This window comes from Tribolium madens, unplaced genomic scaffold (genome assembly GCF_015345945.1).
Source record: "Tribolium madens isolate multiple individuals breed KSU strain unplaced genomic scaffold, Tmad_KSU_1.1 Scaffold_91;HRSCAF=231;Tcas5.2_LG7, whole genome shotgun sequence".
Lineage (NCBI taxonomy): Eukaryota > Metazoa > Arthropoda > Insecta > Coleoptera > Tenebrionidae > Tribolium > Tribolium madens.
Window position 1 is genome coordinate 7,434,087 of NW_025401063.1, and position 19,145 is coordinate 7,453,231.

The window sequence follows — 19,145 nt, forward strand, 5'->3', positions numbered from 1 at the left end:
GACTAACTAGTTGGAGAGCAGGTAAAACCCTGTTGGTCCGGACCCCAAAAATTGTCTTTTTGTGAAAATTACTTCAATATTGTGATTTTAATAAACAAACTTGCTCCAATTGTCAAATTACAAATACATAAATTTACTTAAGAAATGTATTTTGCAAGTATACAGGATGTTCCCGAATTGAGTTCACAAGAGGAAAAAAATTTTTACCTTTGATTTTACGCCAAAACTGCAAAGAAAAAAACATTTTTAGCTTGACTTGACTTTTAAGGTTCTTTATCTACAGCTTTCAAAAATCAAAATAGAACTAGTAGTAGTAAAACTAGTTACAAAAAGTAAAGGAAATACTTTTTTTCTACAGCAGACTATTTCTTTAAAAACTCTTTTGAGTAGATAAAGTAACACTTTAACAGCAAGTGTTGTTTTTGCTTTATCTGAAAAGAGCAAATCTGTAAGTAGAAAGAAAAGTTAAAAAAAAGTGTGATGGAATTTAAAACGCAGAAAAAAAATTACACTAGTTTACACGATTTTTATACCTTAGCTGAAAGTTAATTTCTTATAGATTTTGAGGCACTGAGTTCAACTGAAAAACTATTTAAAAAAGTCCACCACGTTACGTTTAAGAAATATGTAATTAACAAAAATACAAAAACCGCCAAAAAACATATTAAAAGTGGGTTATTTTACTTGGTTTTATTATACTTTTTGGATCAGTTTTCTTTACAGCAATCCAACAGTAATCTACTAACATATTATCATCCTAAAAACCTTCATGTCGATCTTTGAAAACCCTTCAGATCTTAATGAAAACGCTCGTCTTGTTTGTCACTCATGCTCCCTAAATTTTTAGAAAAGAAGTCCAAATGCGAATAAAATGTTTTTAAGACCTATTTAGATCCATATAGTAATAATTTTGCAACAATTTGAATTTAAATAAATTTTAAATCGGAGGCAGAACGCAGGAAAATTATCGTCTGTAACAAAAAAAGTGTGATGTGATAGAAAAATTTAACAATTATTTTTGTTTAATTAAAGGTAAGTTAACATAAAAATAATAATTTGATTAAAGGTACATTAAACATCTTATTGTTTGTAGACTATAGTGTATAGTGTATAGAATAGAAGACATTGTTAGTAAAAATCTGATTGTGTTTGAGTGAGTTTTATTTTCTGAAGCATATTTTCAAAATTTTTGTAATAGATTACAAATAAAATCACATTATGTATTTACACCGTTACACCGTTACCTATAATTTTTTCTTTGGTCTTATAAAATACTTATCCAGTTCCTGAGTTTCTTAAACTAAAAATAGAAAAATCAGTTATCTTTCTACAAAAAGATGCTAAACAAACGCGATAATATTTATTTTCAAAGTATCATCTTGAGAGAAATATAATATGTTTTCAGGATTATCCAAATCAGCTCATGTGAAAGTAATTTAATAACACCTTGAAACATGAGCAAAAGCAATATAAAAAAAGATCACTTCACGTCTCTAAATAATAATTACTTATTATGTATAAGTAAGTAGTTTTAACTTTTCATTAGCATTAGGTAGGTTCTACGTAGCTAGACAGGGATTCTTAACGTATTTTGAAACACAATAATTTTTTTCTTATGCACTTGTTACATTTTTTACAACTAATAGTTGAAATTGATTAGTTTATTATAAAGTGCCATATTGTGTTATAATTAAATATTTTCCTATACAATTTAAATAAATACAGGGTGTTCCATTTTTATTGTTACAAATTTAAACAGGTGATAGAATATTCAGTTTTAAGACAAAAGTTTTCTATAAACATCTATCAAAAAATGTTATGTAAGCGAGCTACACCCCCTAAAGAGATGCGTTTTTTAATGAAGATTTCCCACTATTGCAGAACAGATTAAATTACAAAAGTTGGTACAGCCGATAACCTTTCAACACCTAAACGAATTCAAAGATCAGTTGTCGAAATTTTTACTCACGGGCGTCTTAAACGGTAAAAGAAATTTAATTTTTAATTTCTATCTTTTGTATGGTCTGTAAGACAAATTGTAAACTGATTTTATTCAAAAAGGTAAGTTGTATCTAAAAAACCCAAGAGACCTCTTTTTCGTGAAAAACTGTGGAATTTAAAATTTTGTGGCTGAAAGTGGTAAGAACCAACAGCCAAAAAAGTTAGGATACTTTTTACCCTAAACCCTCCAGTTTAGGACGCCCCTGAGTAAAAATTTTGACATTTTACCTGTGAATTCGTTTGAGTGTATAAAGATTATCAGTTGTACCAAATTTTGTAATGTTATCTACAATGGTTTCTGAAATATTGGAAAAAATCCATTAAAAGATGCACCCATTTCAGAGGATGTAGCTCCCTTATGAAATATTTTTCGATACATGTTCATAGGAAACTTTTATCTTAAAATGGAATATTCTATCACCTGTTTAAATTTGTAACAATAAAAACGGAACATCCTGTTTATTCAACCATTTTTATTTAATTTATAAAATAGACATAATTGTAATAAATTAAATACATAAAAAATATACATAATTAACTTTTATGAGCTATTATTTAATACGTATTTATTTCTTAAACACAATGTTCTATCGTTGAATGAGTACACTATAGTGTACACTAAAATCCGTCTACAATATTTGCTTCAATTTTATGGTTTTGACTTACCAAACTACTTTATGAGGGATTTAATGAAGGTGGTTGTAAAGCTATTACTACCAATGCGACCAGCTGGCCGTTGAAGCAACAACCTCAAAGAAAACAAACCTTTACAATTAAGACTTTCAATAAACTAGGCAACCATATATTCAGTGTAACGCATAGTGGTAGGTATCATAAATGTTCTCTTATTTTAATTAAACAATAACATCATCCACAAAACGTTGAAAAGCAAGGTAAAAGCACAAGTGAGAACTAGGAAAGTAGAAGTATATGTTTTTATTATATATTATACTTATTTAATTTAATTAAAATATCACAGATTACAGGTAAAATAGTTCATTTAAAAAATATAAAATAATATCCAAAATCCTTAAACAATATATGATTTTTTTTAATTTTAAGTAAAATTCTAATTAAATATACCATAAATTAATGCTTATTTTTAAGTTTGTAATATGGCATCAAATAGATTGGTGTTGAGAAAAAAAATGAGTTTAAAATTGTTGTAGGTACTTAAGTAATTTATGTAATTAACAATCTTTTTATGCATGCACAAGATTCAAAACTCTAACTATTTAATACTAAAGAAACACATTTATTGTAATGTTGGGAAAAACATGATCTTAAGGTTGATAAATAATAAAACTACAACAAATCAAGGTTAAATTGGCATCAAAAATTTCCACTCAATTTTCGAACAGGTTTTTATGAAATTGTCTGAAAAAGTGCGTGTCTTTAATAATAGTTAAATTTGTATACGAAACTTATGATGTAAGTAAAAAACATTATCTTATTAGGAGAATAAATTAAAGTGATACCTATTTTCTATTTTACTTCTTAATATCTAAGAAAAACAACACATCTAAAAAACTGACAATTATGTTAATTGTATAATTACACATAATTCAATTAAATCTTGTTCTACACTAACCGGATAAAAGACCATCCGGAGCAATAAATTTGCTTCCTTTTTGATTAGGAAAACAAGTAAATGAATATTAAATAGTAAGTACCTGTTGAAATATTTATGTCGGGAGAGAGATTCGGAATAATAAACACTGTGAATATTAACATTATTTATTTATAAGTATAAAAAACTGTGATAATATCCTGAATTGAAACACAAATAAAAATACTAACAGGTTCTTAAAACACTTTTAACGAAGACAAAACACTTCCTACTCCCAAACCTCGTCGTCTTTTGGCGTATGGTTTTTCCTTATTTGTCTCTAAATAAAAATCTCCTGTTTTCTTAGTTTGCAAATCACCCATCGGCACTTCTTCTTTCTCACACAAACCTGTTTTGAATTTTGTATAACCGTCACATTTTGTAGCTAAAAATTCGTTCGGGTTTAGAACAGCTTCAATAAAGTATTGCCAGCTTCTATGATGGTCACATGTTACTACAATAAAAAAATGTAATTTTTTTTTTTAATACTTAAACATCGTACTTGGCTCGGCAACACTTTTAATGTCTAGTAAATCTATCCTGGTGCATCCTGGTTGCGAATTACCCCCGTTTGGATAGAAATCAATGGTACCACATGACGATTTGAACCCAAAAGTACCACCGTCAGTGTGAATTACATGGACAACTTCCGCGTCATTTTTATTAAGACGTTCTTCGTCAGGTCTGCTAATAAAAAGAGGTCCTGCAGGATCCAAAGCTATAATTCGTGGTAATTTGTTGCCGGTTAGTTCTTGCACTTTTTTCCCGACAAAACCGGAAACTTGACCACCCAAAGAATGACCAACGAGTAAAATGTTCTCAAGAGGCACTGAATAGTTTTTATGCAGACCAACAATAAATTCTCCAATAATGTGGCCTTAAAAACACTGAGTGTTTTATTGTATTAATTAAAAATTTAAACTCACCAACATCCTTGGTGTTCCAGGACGAAATTGTATAAATTTGATCAGCTGGATCCGACCAATCGACTTGAACGACATAATAATCTTCTTTTCTTGTCAAAAAAGCATTTTTTAGATCTTCGTACCACTCTCTTTCCCTATTTTCAGTCCAGCCATGTATGATAAAAACAAGCGGAACTTTAGCTTCTGCAAGTTCTTCAGGACTTGATGGATCAATTTCCGTATAATTTTCGGGATGATTTTTGGTAAATAGGAAATATTTTATCTTATCAGGAGTCACATGTTCGTTGGTGATCTCTTTTGCTTCGATAGCTGTGTGTTTGTAAATTTTGAAAAAATCTTCCTTGAAACGATCTTCAATATCCGCTTTCGTGTCTGAAATATTAATAATTATTATTTTTATGTAACTTTGTAACACTTACTGTGAAGACAAATAATTATCAGAATGACAAAACTGAAGATTTTTTCTTTCATTTTCGGGCAGAGTTGGAACTATAAATGTAAATTTGACTATTCGAGAGTTTATAATAAAGAAGATTTAGAAGGTCATCAAGGTAATAAACTAGTCGTTACTTGTTACAACTGAAGGAGCCCAATTATAACACTTAATAATACCAAAGCTGTGATACCTAGAATAAAAATCACATTAATACGCACAAACCGCGAATAACAGGTAGGTAAACATGGGAAATCATAACTGATTGTGATAAAAAAATTAGGTATTACAATTGCTAATTAGTAGTAGAATCTAAAAATAATTTATGCACAATACTTGATGATTTTTATCTCTGTAATTTGTAATTTAGCTTTCTAATCAAAATGTAATTAAAACTAAAATCAAGGCTTACCGGGTCTCTGTTTCTGCCTAAACAAAATTCAAAGCAAACAACCTTTATCGATCGATGTTTTTGTAAACGTATTCGAGATTACTTCTTCAACCAAATACAGAGTCTTCTGATAATGGATAAATTTATTAATAGCGTCTAGTACCATAGAATAATTATTGTTTAGAAAATGATAAATGTACTTAAAATTATGTGATTAACAAAATATACGGTGCAAAATAAATATATACTAATTGCCTTTTTAATGATATACAGGGTGATTCAAAAGTGTCGGACCAACACCCGATTGTTGATATATGACTTTCAACTAAGCATAAAAGTGAATACAGATTTTTGTTTCTAGTCTTTTTTTGAGAACTGTCAATTTCAAACATTTTTTGTCATAGGAACTTTTAACTCAGTTGGATGTCTTTTGTCACTACTCAAGAGATGGTCCGACACTTTTAAATCACTCTGAATATTTATTCAAAAAATGGATAGAATAATAAAAATGCTCTTTAATTTGTACATGCTTTATTAACTTTTAAAAATTTCATAAACTTGACAATTGGAACACAATTACCTACTCGACTTATAATTCGACATTTTTTCTAAACTCTTTACGTTGCTTAGCCTTAAAGGGTTTCTCCTCGTTTGTTTCTAGATAAAATTCTCCTGTCTTCCTTGTTTTCAAGTCTCCCATCGAAGTATTTTCATCCTCGCACTGTGTCGACTTGAATTTATCATAACTGGCACACCTTGTAGCTATAAAGTCGTCAGGGCTTTTGACTGCATCGATGAAGTACCCCCAGCTTCTTTGGTGGTCGCAAATTACTGGAAAACATGATTAAATAACCTATTTATAAGTCGCAAAATTACCAAACCTGGATCAGCGATAGTCTTTGGGTCCGTAATATCGATTTTCTTGCAACCAGGTTGTGAGCTGCCCCCATTTGGAAAAAAGTCGATAGTACCACAAGGCTTCTCAAATCCGAAAGTTCCTCCATTGGTGTGAATAACGTGGACGACTTCAGCGTCGTTTTTGTTCAATCGTTCCTCTTCTGGTCTGCTGACGAAGAAAGGGCCAGCAGGATCTAGAGCCACAATCCGCTTCAATTTTTTTCCAGTTAGTTCTTTCACTTTCTTGCCAATAAATCCAGAAATTTGGCCTCCTAGTGAATGGCCAACGACCAAGATGTTTTCAAGAGGAACTGAATGGTTTTTGTGCAAGCCGACTATGAACTCTCCGATGAATTTTCCGACATCTTTTGTGTTCCAAGATGAAACGGTGTATAACTGATGAGCAGGATCTGACCAGTCGACTTGCACGACATGATATTCTTTATTCCTCGTCAAAAATGCATTTTTCAAGTCTTCGTACCAGTCCTTCTCCCTTTTTTCAAGCCAGCCGTGAATAATGAAAACAATGGGAACATTTTTCTTGGCTAATTGTTCAGGTTTTGATGCGTCTAACTCAACATAATTTTCAGGATCGTTTTTCGTGAATAAAAAATATGTAATCTTATCGGGTGTTATATGTTCGTTGGTGATGTCCTTGGCTTCAATGGCGGTATGTTTGTAGATTTTGTAAAAATCTTCTTTAAAACGTTCTTCAATTTCCGCTTTTGTGTCTAAGAATTTGTTAAAAATGTAATATTTCTTAAAAAAAATCTAATTTTAGACTTACCACGTGGAGAAAAAACTGCTAGGAATAATAGTAAAAGTAAAAACGGTGGTCTTTGCATTTTGATTTAAACAAATACTGAAACAAAAATCTAATTAGGTAGGTATACACACTACAAAAAACTGTAAAAAGTTTATTAATCTAATTTAAATGAAATAAAAAATTAAAACCAATGACATTGAGATAAACTACTAGTTGCCTGGCCAAGTATTTATTCATTAACTATTATTTTTATAAGATTTAAAACAAACTTAGTTTTGCCAGCACTTACAACGTCTCTAACAGAAAACACACATTAAAATAAATTTTGGAGACGAAATTCGGGTATCATAAATCCACTTCCCACTATCAGAGGTTCTTAGTTTTTATCACTTTTTTTCTTACAAAAATAATTTCCATTTATAATATTGGCGCACTTTAATATTTCATTCGAATTGATAGGTATAAAAATTTAAATAAACACTTTTATTTATAGCAAATAATCAGTACAAGCATACAAGCAGTAAAAATTAAAAATAATTACTTATTTTGTTGCAGTTTTATTAAAAACTCATTTTTTGAGATATGAATAGGTTCTAATTTTGGGTAGGTATACGTAAACAATAAATAATAAAATGGTAAATAATTGCCACAGTATACTTACTTAATTACATCATATAGTTTTGTTTAGTGATTTAATATCTTTATGAGCACTTGGGATTAATTGGGGTCATTATTTCTAAATCATAAATATTACCCAATTAATTTGATAAAGAAATTATATAGGTGGTAACCGAATTATTATACAGGGTGATTTACGAGGAATAATGAGCCTGACCAAATTCTCGATGCAACCAACATTACATTTTCATAGGTCAGGTAGATTTCAAAGATTATTTGTAATAAATATGAAATCATAGCGAGCACACTTACATTTTGTCAGTTTTGACATTAAAATAATGAAAAACAGAAGTAATTGAAATACCAACACAATAATGGGTATTATTAAAATAAGAGTTACGGAAGGCACTCATTCAAGCTTCATCCAGTGGTAGGTACTCTTCTCTTTGATAACTTAACAGGAACTCAATTTGGTCAAAAACTAACCTGATTGTGTTAGAAAGTGCTCTTTCTTTCGGGATATCATTGGGCATCACAAAGGCAACAAAAGATGCATTCTCCATAAGCTATATAAAATCATGTCATTCTTCTCATCATTGGAATAAGTCCACATTTTGTTCAGTTTATAATAAATTTGTAGCGTTTGTGCAAATTGTCCAAAACAGAAAAGTTTTTCGAAATTTAGTTAATTTAGGATAGCAACTTAGAATTTTACACTAGACTATACAAACCTTATATTGATGGAAAGCTTGTCAAAAGATCTTTTGATTGGTACAATAATAAATAGAGGGTGCTATTTGAAAAAAATGAGTTTTTGACATTTTTAATTTGTCATGTTTAAAAAATTGCAGTAGGCACATGCCACTGAGTAAGTTGTTGAGTAAACACTTAAAAGATGCGGCAAACATTCAGGAATCAAACGGCGTTACTTACTTTAACTTGTGTGCAAGCATTTAGAAGGTACGAATTTTTAGACAGACCCCTGCATTTTAAAAATTCTGGTAAAAAAGTGCCACAAATCAAAATTGATAACAGATAAATGAAAACAACCTCTATAAAAGTTATTTGTAATTTGGCGTAGAATCCAAAAATAAAATCAAACTGAGTAGATTCAATTAAAAAAAAACATAACTTTAGTGTTTTTTTAATATTGGGACACCTGTATATAAACCGCAATATTTTCAAAATGTGCATCAAAAACGCAGCTATAATCTAAAAAAAAGAAAAAGTCAATATCTCTTAAAATAAACAAGTTATAGAGCATTTTCAGACCATTAGGACAGCCTGTATATTTGTCGCAAAGCAACTTGCATAAATGTAATGGTGGTTGTATCTAGAATTTGGTCAGGCTCATTATTCTTCGTGAATCATTCTGTATTTTAAATTGTGTAAACAAAAAAATATTTTTTTTTACGGATACAAGTCTTTTTCTGACTTATCTGGTTACTACCGTGGCATGGTGAATAAAATTCGAAGAAATTTCGAGAAATTTTTGCTCTGATGACATTGATCATAATCATAAACAATAAGAGGTATGCTATTCCTCACTCGGCTTCGCCTTGTCCGAAAACAGCAACGATTCGTCCGCAAAAATTGTATTTTAGATATTTGTAACAAAAATAATATTTTTTTTTATATTGCATTCCATATAGGAACTTTCTACGAAAATGTTGGCAATGCAAGACTGTGGTGCAAGTTAATATTATGTTGGCAGTATATTTAACCTATAACCTGTGCCTATTTTGTGGTGCCTATAACATCTTAAATACCAGCAAGTGGGCATATTATAATTATGTATAAAATAAACACATAAATAATGTGAAAAGTTCGAAAATGTCGGATTCAGAAGATGATTATATGTCTGATAAGCTTTTAATGAAATGGTAATTTTGACTACAATTTTGTAGTGAAATGTTTACTTTTAATATTGTTATTTTAGTGATGCAGACGTTCGTCCAGGATTAGTTTTTAACCGCACAACAAAACGAAAATATGAGCTTGAAAAAAAGAAACAAGAGCTTTTGGCCAAGAAGCCCAAAAATAGTAAAGAGAGAGAAGAGGAACTTAGACAACAGGGATTGAATACTGCAATTTCAAATGACAACAAGGGGTTTAAGTTATTAGAGAAAATGGGTTTTAAACAAGGCCAGGGCTTAGGAAAATCACAATCTGGCATTACAGAGCCTATAAAAATAGAGTTCAAAAGCGGGAAATCAGGAGTTGGGTTAGAAAATCATTTTAAGGAAAAAGTTACCAAGAAGAAGTTATATAAAGAGGAAACTCTTGAAAAGAAAATGGACGCATTTCATACAAATATTAAAAATAAACAAGCTCAGAAATTGCTGTGTAAGGATTTTGTTAAAGCTCAAAGAGCTTGTGAAGATTTGGATTTAAGAAAGGTGAATACATTGTTAATGATTCAAAGTATGTAATTTATCTATTTTAGAACACTGTTGAGCCAATACAAGAATTTTACTGGACAAGAGAAACAATAAAGAAGAAGAGAAGTGTTGAAGACGAGGAGGAAGAAGAACAATTTAATGAAGAATTTGATTCTTATTGTACAGAAGAAAACTTAAGTGAATTGATTCATTATCTTAGAAGCTTGCATTTGTATTGTATGTTCTGTGCTTTTGTTGCAACTGACGAAGATGACTTAAAAACAAATTGTCCTGGTCCAAACAGAAGCGATCATGATGATGGTTAAATAAATTGAAGTTTTTAATTTATATTTTTATTTATTTAGCAAATAATAAATTACACAATATTACAACCTAGTTTTTACACTTTACACTTAGTAAAAAATTAAACGTTATGCTCATGAAAGGTAAAACTTGCAACATAAATGTATGATTTGTGACAAACTTTTTTATGTCCAAATGTCTTCAGATCTTCCAAACTTGAATATCAGTGATGCAATAAAAATAAAAACATTCTGCAAAAATATAGCAACTCCTGGCCAATAGTGAGGGACCTCTGAAAAACAAAAATATTCTATTAAACAGTTTTTAGAACAAAAACCCTTACTCTTGTTAACAAAATCAGCAAATAATATTCCACATGATGCGATCACAGATGCAAATCCCATTACAAAACCAACAAATAACCAGACTTTGGCGCCTCTAGGGCCTAAACAGCCCCCTTCATAAGCATCACCCCTCATTTGAGCATTTGAAACTGAATTAATCATTATCAAAGACACAGCCCCAACAACACCACACATGTGGTATCCTGCTAATACAGTTCCTGTGTACACACTTGCTGCATCGATTATTATCCACCATCCTACAAAAAACTAAAAAATTTGTATGAATCATGTCCATTCTTTGGTCACAAAAAACTTACCAAAAATCCCGATATCATTGAAGCATAGGCGTTTCGTCTGTCACCCCCTTCAAACCAAATACACGGAGGAATACTTATATTTTCGAAACAATCTGCTATACCCATTTTTTCTGGATTTAATCGGCCTTAGATGTAAACAAAAACGATAATTTTTTGTGATTATTCTTATGTGCTAATGACTTGGGGATTTTGGATATCTTGTATATTTTGACGTTTTGGGAGATTGGTGAGATTGATCGTCAGCTGATTAATAAACTATTTTTTAAATTGTTATTAATTAATTCCTTAAGAACCACGTAGTCTTGAATGCTAAATATCACACAAAATGCACTTGATATTTTAATTTCAAAACCAAAGCTACGAAATAATGTCAATTTAATTTATTCTAACCTAACATTAGATGAAACGTCATAAGTGACATTTGTCAAAACAAGTCAGGAAAATATAAAAAAATATTCTTTTTATTTATATCTAATCTATTTTGAAGGGAAAAATTACTTTTCAAAATGATGCAACAATATATGAAAGAATTGGAACAGGTATATATAAATTTATTTGCATGTTTGGTCTTATAAACACCCCCCAATTTTCAGGAACCATTTGACGCCGAAGAATTTGTTGAAAGATTAGCTTGGCGAACAATAGCTGAAACAAAAAATGACACTGATGACGACTTCAATCCAACATTGTTGCATGACTCTTTTGTTCAAGCTATTAAGTAAAAAACAAATTTTTGTAGGTTCAATAATCTGGGTTTACTTTTCTAGAGACTTAACTTTACTACAAGAAAGGCAAAAAAAGAAATGTGAAAGACTTGAAGCCGCCGTACGTGAAGATGAAGCCCTATTTTTTCAAAAAATTCACGATTTGTTGGGGCAGAATAAAGTAGTTTATAATGAAGTGTTATTTAAAATAAATCGAAAACTCAATTTCAGCAAGCTATTGACACATTTCAAGAACTAGATGGGAAGATTAATCATGTTGCAACGAAAGTCTTACACTTAGGTGATCAGTTGGATAGCGTTAACGGACCTAGGGCACGAGTTGTTGATGCACAAAACTTGATGACACATTTAAATGAATTTTTGCAAACTGGGCCCCTTACTTCAGTGATTTTCACCGACCCTTCAAAAGTATTTTTATCTTTTAATCAAATACTTTTATTTAGGATGACCTTTTGCAGATTGATGAAGCAGCAGAAGTTATACAAAAACTATATTTAATTTCACAAGACTTGCCATCACCAAAGTAAAAATTTAACTCAAATATGTGCACATGAAAAATTGACAAGTACATGTTTTAGATTTGAAGGCTTAAAACGCAAAATTGAAAGAAAGTATGATGAGACAGAGAGAACTTTAATTGAAGAATTTTCAAATGCCCAACGAAGGGATGATTTCAAAAGAATGAAAGAAATTGCAAATGTTTTATCACAATTTAAAGGGTATCCCCAGTGTGTTGATGCTTACATAGAAAGGAGTCAAGCCGTAAACACGGAATATGTTTTATTATCTTTTTTATGGAAATAACATTTTAGGGTTGCTTATTAAGCAAAGATGTTTTTTCGCGTTTGCTCCCATTGTGTCAGCTAAACTATGAAGTGATTAAGAAAGTCTTTAATAATCCAGAACAAGTGTTGGCAAAATTTGTTCTAAACTTATATCATTTAAAACTACAAGAATACATTGCGTCAAAGTTATCCTCAAAATTAGATAGTTATAATTATTTAAAAACATTGTACGAGTTATATGACAGGTAGTTTCACTGTATATAATCTCTTCGTATATTTTTTTAACATTTTATTTTAGGACCAATCAATTATCTCAAGATTTATCCGTTTTTAATATGGGTAGCGATAAAAATTATTTAAACAAGTTAACAAGCAATATTTTTAATAAATACATCGATAATTATATAACGTAAGACTTGTACACCGATCTTATTTATTTTTAATTTTTTACGCTTGCAGATTAGAACTGAAATGCCTGAAAGAGCGCAGCTCTGCGAATTTGCAACGTTATTATGAATCCAAAAATCATCAAAAGAAGCAAATTCAATCTGGCGGGTATGTGTATTCTTTTCTTAGTGATTCCTCTTGTTTAAACTTAGTAATAGGTTTCAAGATTTGAGACGAGATTTACAAGCTGTAATTGGAACAAGGGCCAACATTAACATTGCCCAGATTGAAAATTATGGTGGGGAAACATTTCTCTCCGAAGAATTAGCAATTACAATTTTACAGGACACCAAACAAGCTTTCCAGCGTTGCCAACTGGTATGAGCATTGTTTAATAAACTGAGGAAAAATGTCGTCTTTCAGCTTTCAAAACCTGAAGACAAGGCTTCCAATGCCAGTCAAATTTTAGACCGTTTACTTAATTCTTTGTTGATTGAGCATGTGGATTATGCTCTAGAATTGGGGCTTCAGGCAATTCCTGTTGTGGAAGGATCTAAAAATCCTCCGACGTTGTATTTCTTCACCGTGGTGCACCAAAGCAACAATATAACACATTTGCTTGAGAAACAAATTACTGATTTAGCAGTGCCTCTAATTTTGTAAGTTGTAAGAAAACTCATAACTTTTATTGATTTATCAATTTGAAATTTGTTTTCAGAAATACGCCAAAATACAATGATTGTATGCAAAAGAAAAAGTTCATTTTGGAAGACATTGAAAGGAAAGTTAATACTGGATTGGACAGGTGACTTCAAAAATTGCTTTTACTTTCTTTTAGAATAGCCTTTGCAGGACTTTAAATGCCGTTGCAAGTTGGGTAAAACTCTATCTTCAATCGGAACAGAAAAAGACTGATTTTAAACCAGAAACGGATGATTTCGATACTGTTGCTTCGCCGGTATATCAAATTCTTCTTCATTTGCATAAAATAATTTCCAATTTTAGGCATGTAAAGCAGTTTCCCAATACATAAGTAATGTTATTAAGGAGATCAAAGATAGTTTAGACGGCAATAATGTTACTGCCATTTTGCAAGAGCTGGGTATTCGATTACATAGAGTGATTTACGATCATTTGTTACAGTTTCAATTTAATACTGCAGGTAAATCAATTTTCCAAAATTTTCTGTTGCTCATTGTAATGTTTTAAGGTGCAATGGTTGCAATATGTGACTTGAATGAGTATCGGTCATGTACTAAACATCTAGGCCCTCTGGTAGCCGAATTGTTCGAAACATTGCATGCACTGTGCAACTTATTATTGGTAAAACCAGAAAATTTACAACAAGTGTGTTCAGAGGATTCTCTGGTAAACCTTGACCGCTCAGTTCTGCATAATTTTATCCAACTGCGTAGCGATTTCAAGACACAAAAACAAATTTTTCTGAAAGTTTAATAAAATAAATTCTTGTATCACTTCTTATTACACAATAAAGGTATTTTATTCAGTGTTTTATCGTGTTCCTTCATGAAAGAGTTTAAATGAAAATCTGTGAAATTAAATGATTTGTTTTTATTATTACGGTTTACAATTGAAATTTGCAAGTATTACTTAATTCATAATATTAAGGGTATTCAAACTAACTCACTGAAGGTCGTTTTTGACAAACAGTATTCTTTGTTTTTATCCTACAAGTTGTTCCACATTTTTTAACTACCTAGACTCTTAACGAAATACTTTCATTAAGACAAAAAATTGGACACTCACAATTGAAACTTATGATAATGTTTAGGAGATTCTTAAATATGACGCTGCCGACAGCAATCAAATCAAGAAAAAAAAGCAAATTTTGATGAAAATCACGTATAAATAAATGTCTCGTGCCAACATAAAAATGTAAACTAAGACTAGCGTCAAAATCTGGGCCTGTTTGAAGTCATGAGATTATTTTTCGGGAAGTTACACTTGTAGTAAAAATGGAAATAAATTAACGCATGCGGTATCTGTTATTTTCGTGAACTTCGCATAATTCTCCTTTGAAGTTAAGTTCGATAACAAAGTCCAAATCTCTGTTGTTTCTCGGATTAGGCTTCATGGTGAACGTTCCGTTAATTTCTTCACCTTTTTTGACAGTCATGTAATCTTCAAAATAAAACACCGTCTGCTTCCAGTGCGTATATGGTGCGTCTGGAGCAGTTGTAAATCCAATTCTTTTGTGACATTTCGTAAATTCTACGGTAAAGAAAGTGACGAGAGCTTGGACATAGTCATTCCTACGAACTACCAAACTAAACGGTGCACAAAACTCCAAATCCTCCTTCTTGACGGTATACAAATCGACTTCTTTCACCAAGCACGAATTCGTGACGACTTGTTTCGGGTCGACGACGTCAACCAGCGGCTCGCTGATGGCAACTTTGCGTATTGAGCTCATATCGAAACCGTAGACGTCGTCCCACCAGTTGATTTTCTCGTCCTTGTACTGCCGGTCTTCAATGGCAGTAATAAACAAGGAACAGCGGTCGGGGAATAATAGGCCGTCAGGTTTAAGCCACTTATCGCGAGCATATAATACTGTGTCCAACATACTTTCGTAAAACAAGCAATAGCCCATCCATTCCGAAATAATAATATCGACTTTCTCAATGCCGTCTGGGAGTTCCACTTCTTCGACTTTGCCTTTAATTATGGTGATAATGTGATCGAGTTTGTTTGTTTCGACGATTTTACGGGCGTAATCGACGATATTAGAGCATTCAATGGCAAATACCCTTTTGGCTCCTGCTTTAGCAGCAAACATACTTAAAATCCCTGTCCCACATCCAATATCTATCACAGTTTTACCCGCGAATAAGTGTTTGTTATGGTGCATCGAATTGCGGTAAGTTAAAGTTCTTACTTCGTCTTTTAACATTTCTTCGTGAATGCCAAAATGAGCGTAAGAGTCGAAGTAGTAATCTCGAGAAGTCATCTCTTCAGCCGGAATATCTTCCATTTTCTCCTCGTTGACATGGTTGTTTGAGGCCCCTACGTCCGTTGTATCCATTTTATGAAGATTATCCTGCACACAACAAAATGCAAAATATGTAGATGTTCTATAACCACACAAAAAGCAACAAAAAAAACGTGTTTAAAATTTAAGTCCCTTGGGTGTGAAACACGACATAATCATTCCGTTAATAAAAACAACTTCTCTAATACGTAATTTCTACAACATTTACCTTCAATTATTCTAAACTGTAAATATGAACAGAAACCGTTTGGCGCCGAATAACCACGCTTTTGATGCACGCCACTGTCAAAATTGACAACTGACAATAAAAAGTTAGGGAATTTCATTTTAGAGGGTAGCTGAATTTAGTGACTTTTTATAAAAAATGCCGAAAAGCAGGATTTCTACAAGTTTAAAATAAAAGATGCAAATGATACTTCTAGAAATTAAATACAAATATGATAATGAGATACGAACATTTGATCCTACATTCCCTGTGCTGTTATTGAACACTAGACTTTCTTTAATTTCACAAGACGCCATTCCTTTCAACTTGCAAACAACTGAAATGTGGATTTCTGGAGGGGGAAGTGCAAGGTGACGAACAATCGCTTTGTGATTGGCTGAATTTGCGCACCAATTTTGAATTTCTTTGATTTTGATTTTCTTTTTGATTTTTTTGCAAATGGGACCGAGCTAAGGCAAAATTTTGGCATATTACCAAAAAGAAAATGCTCATTAATTAGGTGAATCACTGAAAAAAAAATCTGCATTTATCGTAATGAGGTAAAATAGATTATTTCATTTTGTGGAATAAATGTTACCATGACAACACATTATATTGTGGCCTCGAAAATAGATGCAGTTCAAAAACTTGTCAGATTTATTGATAACAAAAAAATTAAATGACAATTTATAAAAATTTTAATTAAATTATAAAAATAAACCAAGCAGTGCTTTGGACATTTTAGTTTGAAAATGGTTGAATTTACAGAAAAATAAAATTTCTTTGTAAAAAAATCTGGATATTTAAAAAAAAAAGTACAGTGTGATGTGGCTTATTATTAACGTTGCCTTAGCAACGCCCCTGTCAACAGTGCCACATGATGACTTTTTGTGGTGAAATAATTTAACGTAAAATGCCTGAAGAGATAAAACAAGACGTAGTGCTGAAAACTCAAAAATATTTAGGAAAATATGTGAAAAAGCCCCCACTAAGTGAAAAATTGCTCAAAAAACCGCCTTTCAGGTTTTTGCATGATATCATTAAGACGGTTATAAAAGAAACTGGATTTTTAAAAGGGCTTTTCACAGAAGAAGAATTAAACTCAGAAAATGTGAAAGAAAAAGAAGCTAAAGTGGCTTTTCTCACTAAACTAATTGATGCCGTTAGTAAGTAATTTAAATATATTTAGTTATTGATTATTTCCACTTACCTGTTAATCTGGTAGTAACACTCGCTTTTCAAATTTATCTTAATTGTTTTATTTGCAGAAGTAATAACAAACACAGATTTGGCTGTTCGTCCTAGTAAAATCGTAGCGGGACTTGAACCTACTGAAACGAACATTCTCCTCCAAACTATAGGAAAAGCAATTGAGAAAAAAATTGATAGTTCAGAGTACGTGAAACAATTTCAATCAGGTGACATACTAGGTAAAGACAAGAATCGAAAGTCAAAAAAGCCCTCAGATAAGAATGAAAAGGTGAAGAAAACTTCGAAAATTGTCATAGATAACGAGGAGAAAAGTCGTGTTCCAAAAGTTAAGGACAAACAAAGCAACAATGAAACCCCTAAATCTACTGACAGAGATAAATCTAAACCGAAAAGGACATCAAAAGAAAGTAAAGGTAAACCTGCGTCAGACGACGGAAAAACAAAGAGTAAAGAGAAGCCAAAAAAGACTAAAGAGAAGAGCAAAGATGTTACAACAAAAGAGAAAGCAAGTAAGGAAAGTACAGAAATACCAACAACCACTGCTGAAATTATGTCGACTGTTGAAATTAACGAAAAACAAAATTTAAGTGATACAGTTGACAGTTCAGTTCCTGAAAATGTCGTTACATTGAAACCTGAAGAAGAATTTATAAAAACTATCATTCCTCAAACCACTGAAACAACAGACTCAAACCTAACTGAAGGCATTGAACCACGAAAACGTAGCGCTTCGGCCTCACGTCCGAAATCAGCTCGTCCAAAAAGCGGCGACCTTAAGGAAAAAACAATCAAGGATGAACTTAAAGAACCTAAAACTATTCAGAATCGTCCTAAAAGTTCATTAAGGCCTCCAAGCGTTAGACCATCGAGTGCTCGGCCAGGAGCACCACGTTTACGACCTGATTCTGCACTCCCCATTAAGGAAATTGTTCCTATGGGTAAGATCAATGTAATCGTTGAAAGTTTTGATAAAGATGGGGACGAAGAAGAAACGGTGATTATTCAAAGTAATTCGGAAGCTGCCGAAGAACACGTGGAAAATACTGTGGAAGTTTCTGGGACTAATCAAGGACACCTCGTTGAGCAAATTTTAGAACAAATTAATGAAAGTGATGTTAAAGTTAATGCGACCAAAAATGAAGATGATTGGCAGAAAGATGGTGAGGTGGTTAAGAAATAATTAAAGTGTGCTTATTTTTGTTATATTTAAGTTTTCCAAGGAAAAGATGCAACAACTAAAGAAACGAATAACTTAAAATCGTTGATACAGACGCTTACAAAAACAGCAAATCCCTTGGGAAAACTACTAAGTTATCTTCATGAAGATATAGATGCAATGCAAGCTGAACTGGAAATGTGGACCAATACTAAGCGTCAGTTGTTTGGTGAAATTGCTAAACAAAAGAAGTATAAACGCAAATGTTTTAAAATTTTGGGTAATGTTTTTTTTCAGAATAAGTTTAGAAATGAATAAACCTATGATATCACAACTTGAGCACTTGAACCAAGAGATCACAAAAATGGAAGAAGAAATAGCAAGTACCAGAAGCAACATCTTGCGAAATGACTTGAAAATAAAGGAACTTTTAGCAAAATAAAATTAATAAGATTTAATTCCTGTTATGTGCAATTTTGTTGACTATCTATCTTTGACACAAATGCCTGTATATAGTTAGGTCACGTTTACTTTTCTCACAGTGTTTAAAATAATTGTGAACATAAAATAATTTCGAAATTGTATTGTTATAAAATTTACATTTTATTACAAAACTGGCCCAAACTGTAATGTAATTAATAGTTTTATAAGTAAAATTATATAAAAAGCAATGCAT

General features: G+C 31.6%; 6 protein-coding genes across 7 annotated transcripts; 3 read left to right on the forward strand and 3 right to left on the reverse strand.

The window, feature by feature from the left end:
* Nucleotides 1–3,722: 3,722 nt before the first annotated feature.
* Nucleotides 3,723–7,430, reverse strand: LOC123011801. Its single transcript, XM_044409437.1, has 8 exons — nt 7,313–7,430; nt 7,045–7,119; nt 6,242–6,988; nt 5,962–6,191; nt 4,956–5,025; nt 4,537–4,908; nt 4,113–4,487; nt 3,723–4,064 (listed from the first exon to the last, which is right to left on the reverse strand). The coding sequence occupies exons 2-8, from the start codon at nt 7,100–7,102 to the stop codon at nt 3,808–3,810; spliced, it is 2,109 nt and encodes a 702-aa protein (XP_044265372.1). The 5' UTR covers nt 7,103–7,119; nt 7,313–7,430; the 3' UTR covers nt 3,723–3,807.
* A 1,852-nt stretch (nt 7,431–9,282) lies between these two features.
* LOC123012024 (G patch domain-containing protein 11) lies at nt 9,283–10,414 on the forward strand. The gene is made up of 3 exons (XM_044409783.1): nt 9,283–9,524; nt 9,581–10,040; nt 10,088–10,414. Exons 1-3 carry the CDS (start codon nt 9,475–9,477, stop codon nt 10,346–10,348), a joined length of 771 nt encoding a protein of 256 aa, XP_044265718.1. The 5' UTR covers nt 9,283–9,474; the 3' UTR covers nt 10,349–10,414.
* LOC123012025 (transmembrane protein 50A) lies at nt 10,360–11,369 on the reverse strand. Its single transcript, XM_044409784.1, has 3 exons — nt 10,987–11,369; nt 10,669–10,936; nt 10,360–10,617 (listed from the first exon to the last, which is right to left on the reverse strand). Exons 1-3 carry the CDS (start codon nt 11,089–11,091, stop codon nt 10,511–10,513), a joined length of 480 nt encoding a protein of 159 aa, XP_044265719.1. The 5' UTR covers nt 11,092–11,369; the 3' UTR covers nt 10,360–10,510.
* Nucleotides 11,204–14,393, forward strand: LOC123012018 (exocyst complex component 5). The gene is made up of 15 exons (XM_044409769.1): nt 11,204–11,525; nt 11,580–11,704; nt 11,754–11,871; nt 11,922–12,119; nt 12,170–12,234; nt 12,290–12,473; nt 12,524–12,741; nt 12,795–12,905; nt 12,956–13,051; nt 13,102–13,261; nt 13,307–13,542; nt 13,602–13,688; nt 13,736–13,841; nt 13,889–14,045; nt 14,094–14,393. Exons 1-15 carry the CDS (start codon nt 11,493–11,495, stop codon nt 14,336–14,338), a joined length of 2,139 nt encoding a protein of 712 aa, XP_044265704.1. The 5' UTR covers nt 11,204–11,492; the 3' UTR covers nt 14,339–14,393.
* Nucleotides 14,394–14,439: 46 nt separating this feature from the next.
* On the reverse strand, nt 14,440–16,463 carry LOC123012021 (protein arginine N-methyltransferase 1). 2 transcript variants are annotated; one of them, XM_044409774.1, is made up of 2 exons: nt 16,353–16,463; nt 14,440–15,944 (listed from the first exon to the last, which is right to left on the reverse strand). In XM_044409774.1, the coding sequence occupies exons 1-2, from the start codon at nt 16,416–16,418 to the stop codon at nt 14,871–14,873; spliced, it is 1,140 nt and encodes a 379-aa protein (XP_044265709.1). In that variant the 5' UTR covers nt 16,419–16,463; the 3' UTR covers nt 14,440–14,870. The 2 variants fall into 2 exon arrangements, with proteins under 2 accessions (XP_044265709.1, XP_044265710.1); XM_044409775.1 differs by lacking the exon at nt 16,353–16,463 and adding an exon at nt 16,105–16,204.
* Nucleotides 16,464–16,977: 514 nt separating this feature from the next.
* Nucleotides 16,978–18,927, forward strand: LOC123012019 (TRAF3-interacting protein 1). Its single transcript, XM_044409770.1, has 4 exons — nt 16,978–17,267; nt 17,370–18,473; nt 18,525–18,720; nt 18,767–18,927. Exons 1-4 carry the CDS (start codon nt 17,015–17,017, stop codon nt 18,909–18,911), a joined length of 1,698 nt encoding a protein of 565 aa, XP_044265705.1. The 5' UTR covers nt 16,978–17,014; the 3' UTR covers nt 18,912–18,927.
* The last annotated feature ends 218 nt before the right edge of the window (nt 18,928–19,145 follow it).

Bases quoted from the DNA above. Each gene is read 5' to 3' on its own strand.
- LOC123011801 (XM_044409437.1), bottom strand. From the start codon at position 7,102: ATGCAAAGACCACCGTTTTTACTTTTACTATTATTCCTAGCAGTTTTT. The intron at 6,192-6,241 runs GTTTGGTAATTT...CATGTTTTCCAG, and splicing joins AAAGACTATCGCTGATCCAG to TAATTTGCGACCACCAAAGA. The intron at 5,026-5,961 runs GTCGAATTATAA...TTACATTTATAG, and splicing joins GTAAAGAGTTTAGAAAAAAT to TTCCAACTCTGCCCGAAAAT.
- LOC123012024 (XM_044409783.1), top strand. From the start codon at position 9,475: ATGTCGGATTCAGAAGATGATTATATGTCTGATAAGCTTTTAATGAAA. The intron at 9,525-9,580 runs GTAATTTTGACT...TTGTTATTTTAG, and splicing joins GATAAGCTTTTAATGAAATG to TGATGCAGACGTTCGTCCAG. The intron at 10,041-10,087 runs GTGAATACATTG...TATCTATTTTAG, and splicing joins AAGATTTGGATTTAAGAAAG to AACACTGTTGAGCCAATACA.
- LOC123012025 (XM_044409784.1), bottom strand. From the start codon at position 11,091: ATGGGTATAGCAGATTGTTTCGAAAATATAAGTATTCCTCCGTGTATT. The intron at 10,937-10,986 runs GTAAGTTTTTTG...CAAATTTTTTAG, and splicing joins CAATGATATCGGGATTTTTG to TTTTTTGTAGGATGGTGGAT. The intron at 10,618-10,668 runs GTAAGGGTTTTT...TTTGTTTTTCAG, and splicing joins TGCTGATTTTGTTAACAAGA to AGGTCCCTCACTATTGGCCA.
- LOC123012018 (XM_044409769.1), top strand. From the start codon at position 11,493: ATGATGCAACAATATATGAAAGAATTGGAACAG. The intron at 12,906-12,955 runs GTAAGACTTGTA...TTACGCTTGCAG, and splicing joins TACATCGATAATTATATAAC to ATTAGAACTGAAATGCCTGA. The intron at 14,046-14,093 runs GTAAATCAATTT...TAATGTTTTAAG, and splicing joins GTTTCAATTTAATACTGCAG to GTGCAATGGTTGCAATATGT.
- LOC123012021 (XM_044409774.1), bottom strand. From the start codon at position 16,418: ATGGCGTCTTGTGAAATTAAAGAAAGTCTAGTGTTCAATAACAGCACA. The intron at 15,945-16,352 runs GTTCGTATCTCA...TGTTGTGTGCAG, and splicing joins CAGGGAATGTAGGATCAAAT to GATAATCTTCATAAAATGGA.
- LOC123012019 (XM_044409770.1), top strand. From the start codon at position 17,015: ATGCCTGAAGAGATAAAACAAGACGTAGTGCTGAAAACTCAAAAATAT. The intron at 17,268-17,369 runs GTAAGTAATTTA...TTTTATTTGCAG, and splicing joins TAAACTAATTGATGCCGTTA to AAGTAATAACAAACACAGAT. The intron at 18,474-18,524 runs GTGAGGTGGTTA...GTTATATTTAAG, and splicing joins AGATGATTGGCAGAAAGATG to TTTTCCAAGGAAAAGATGCA.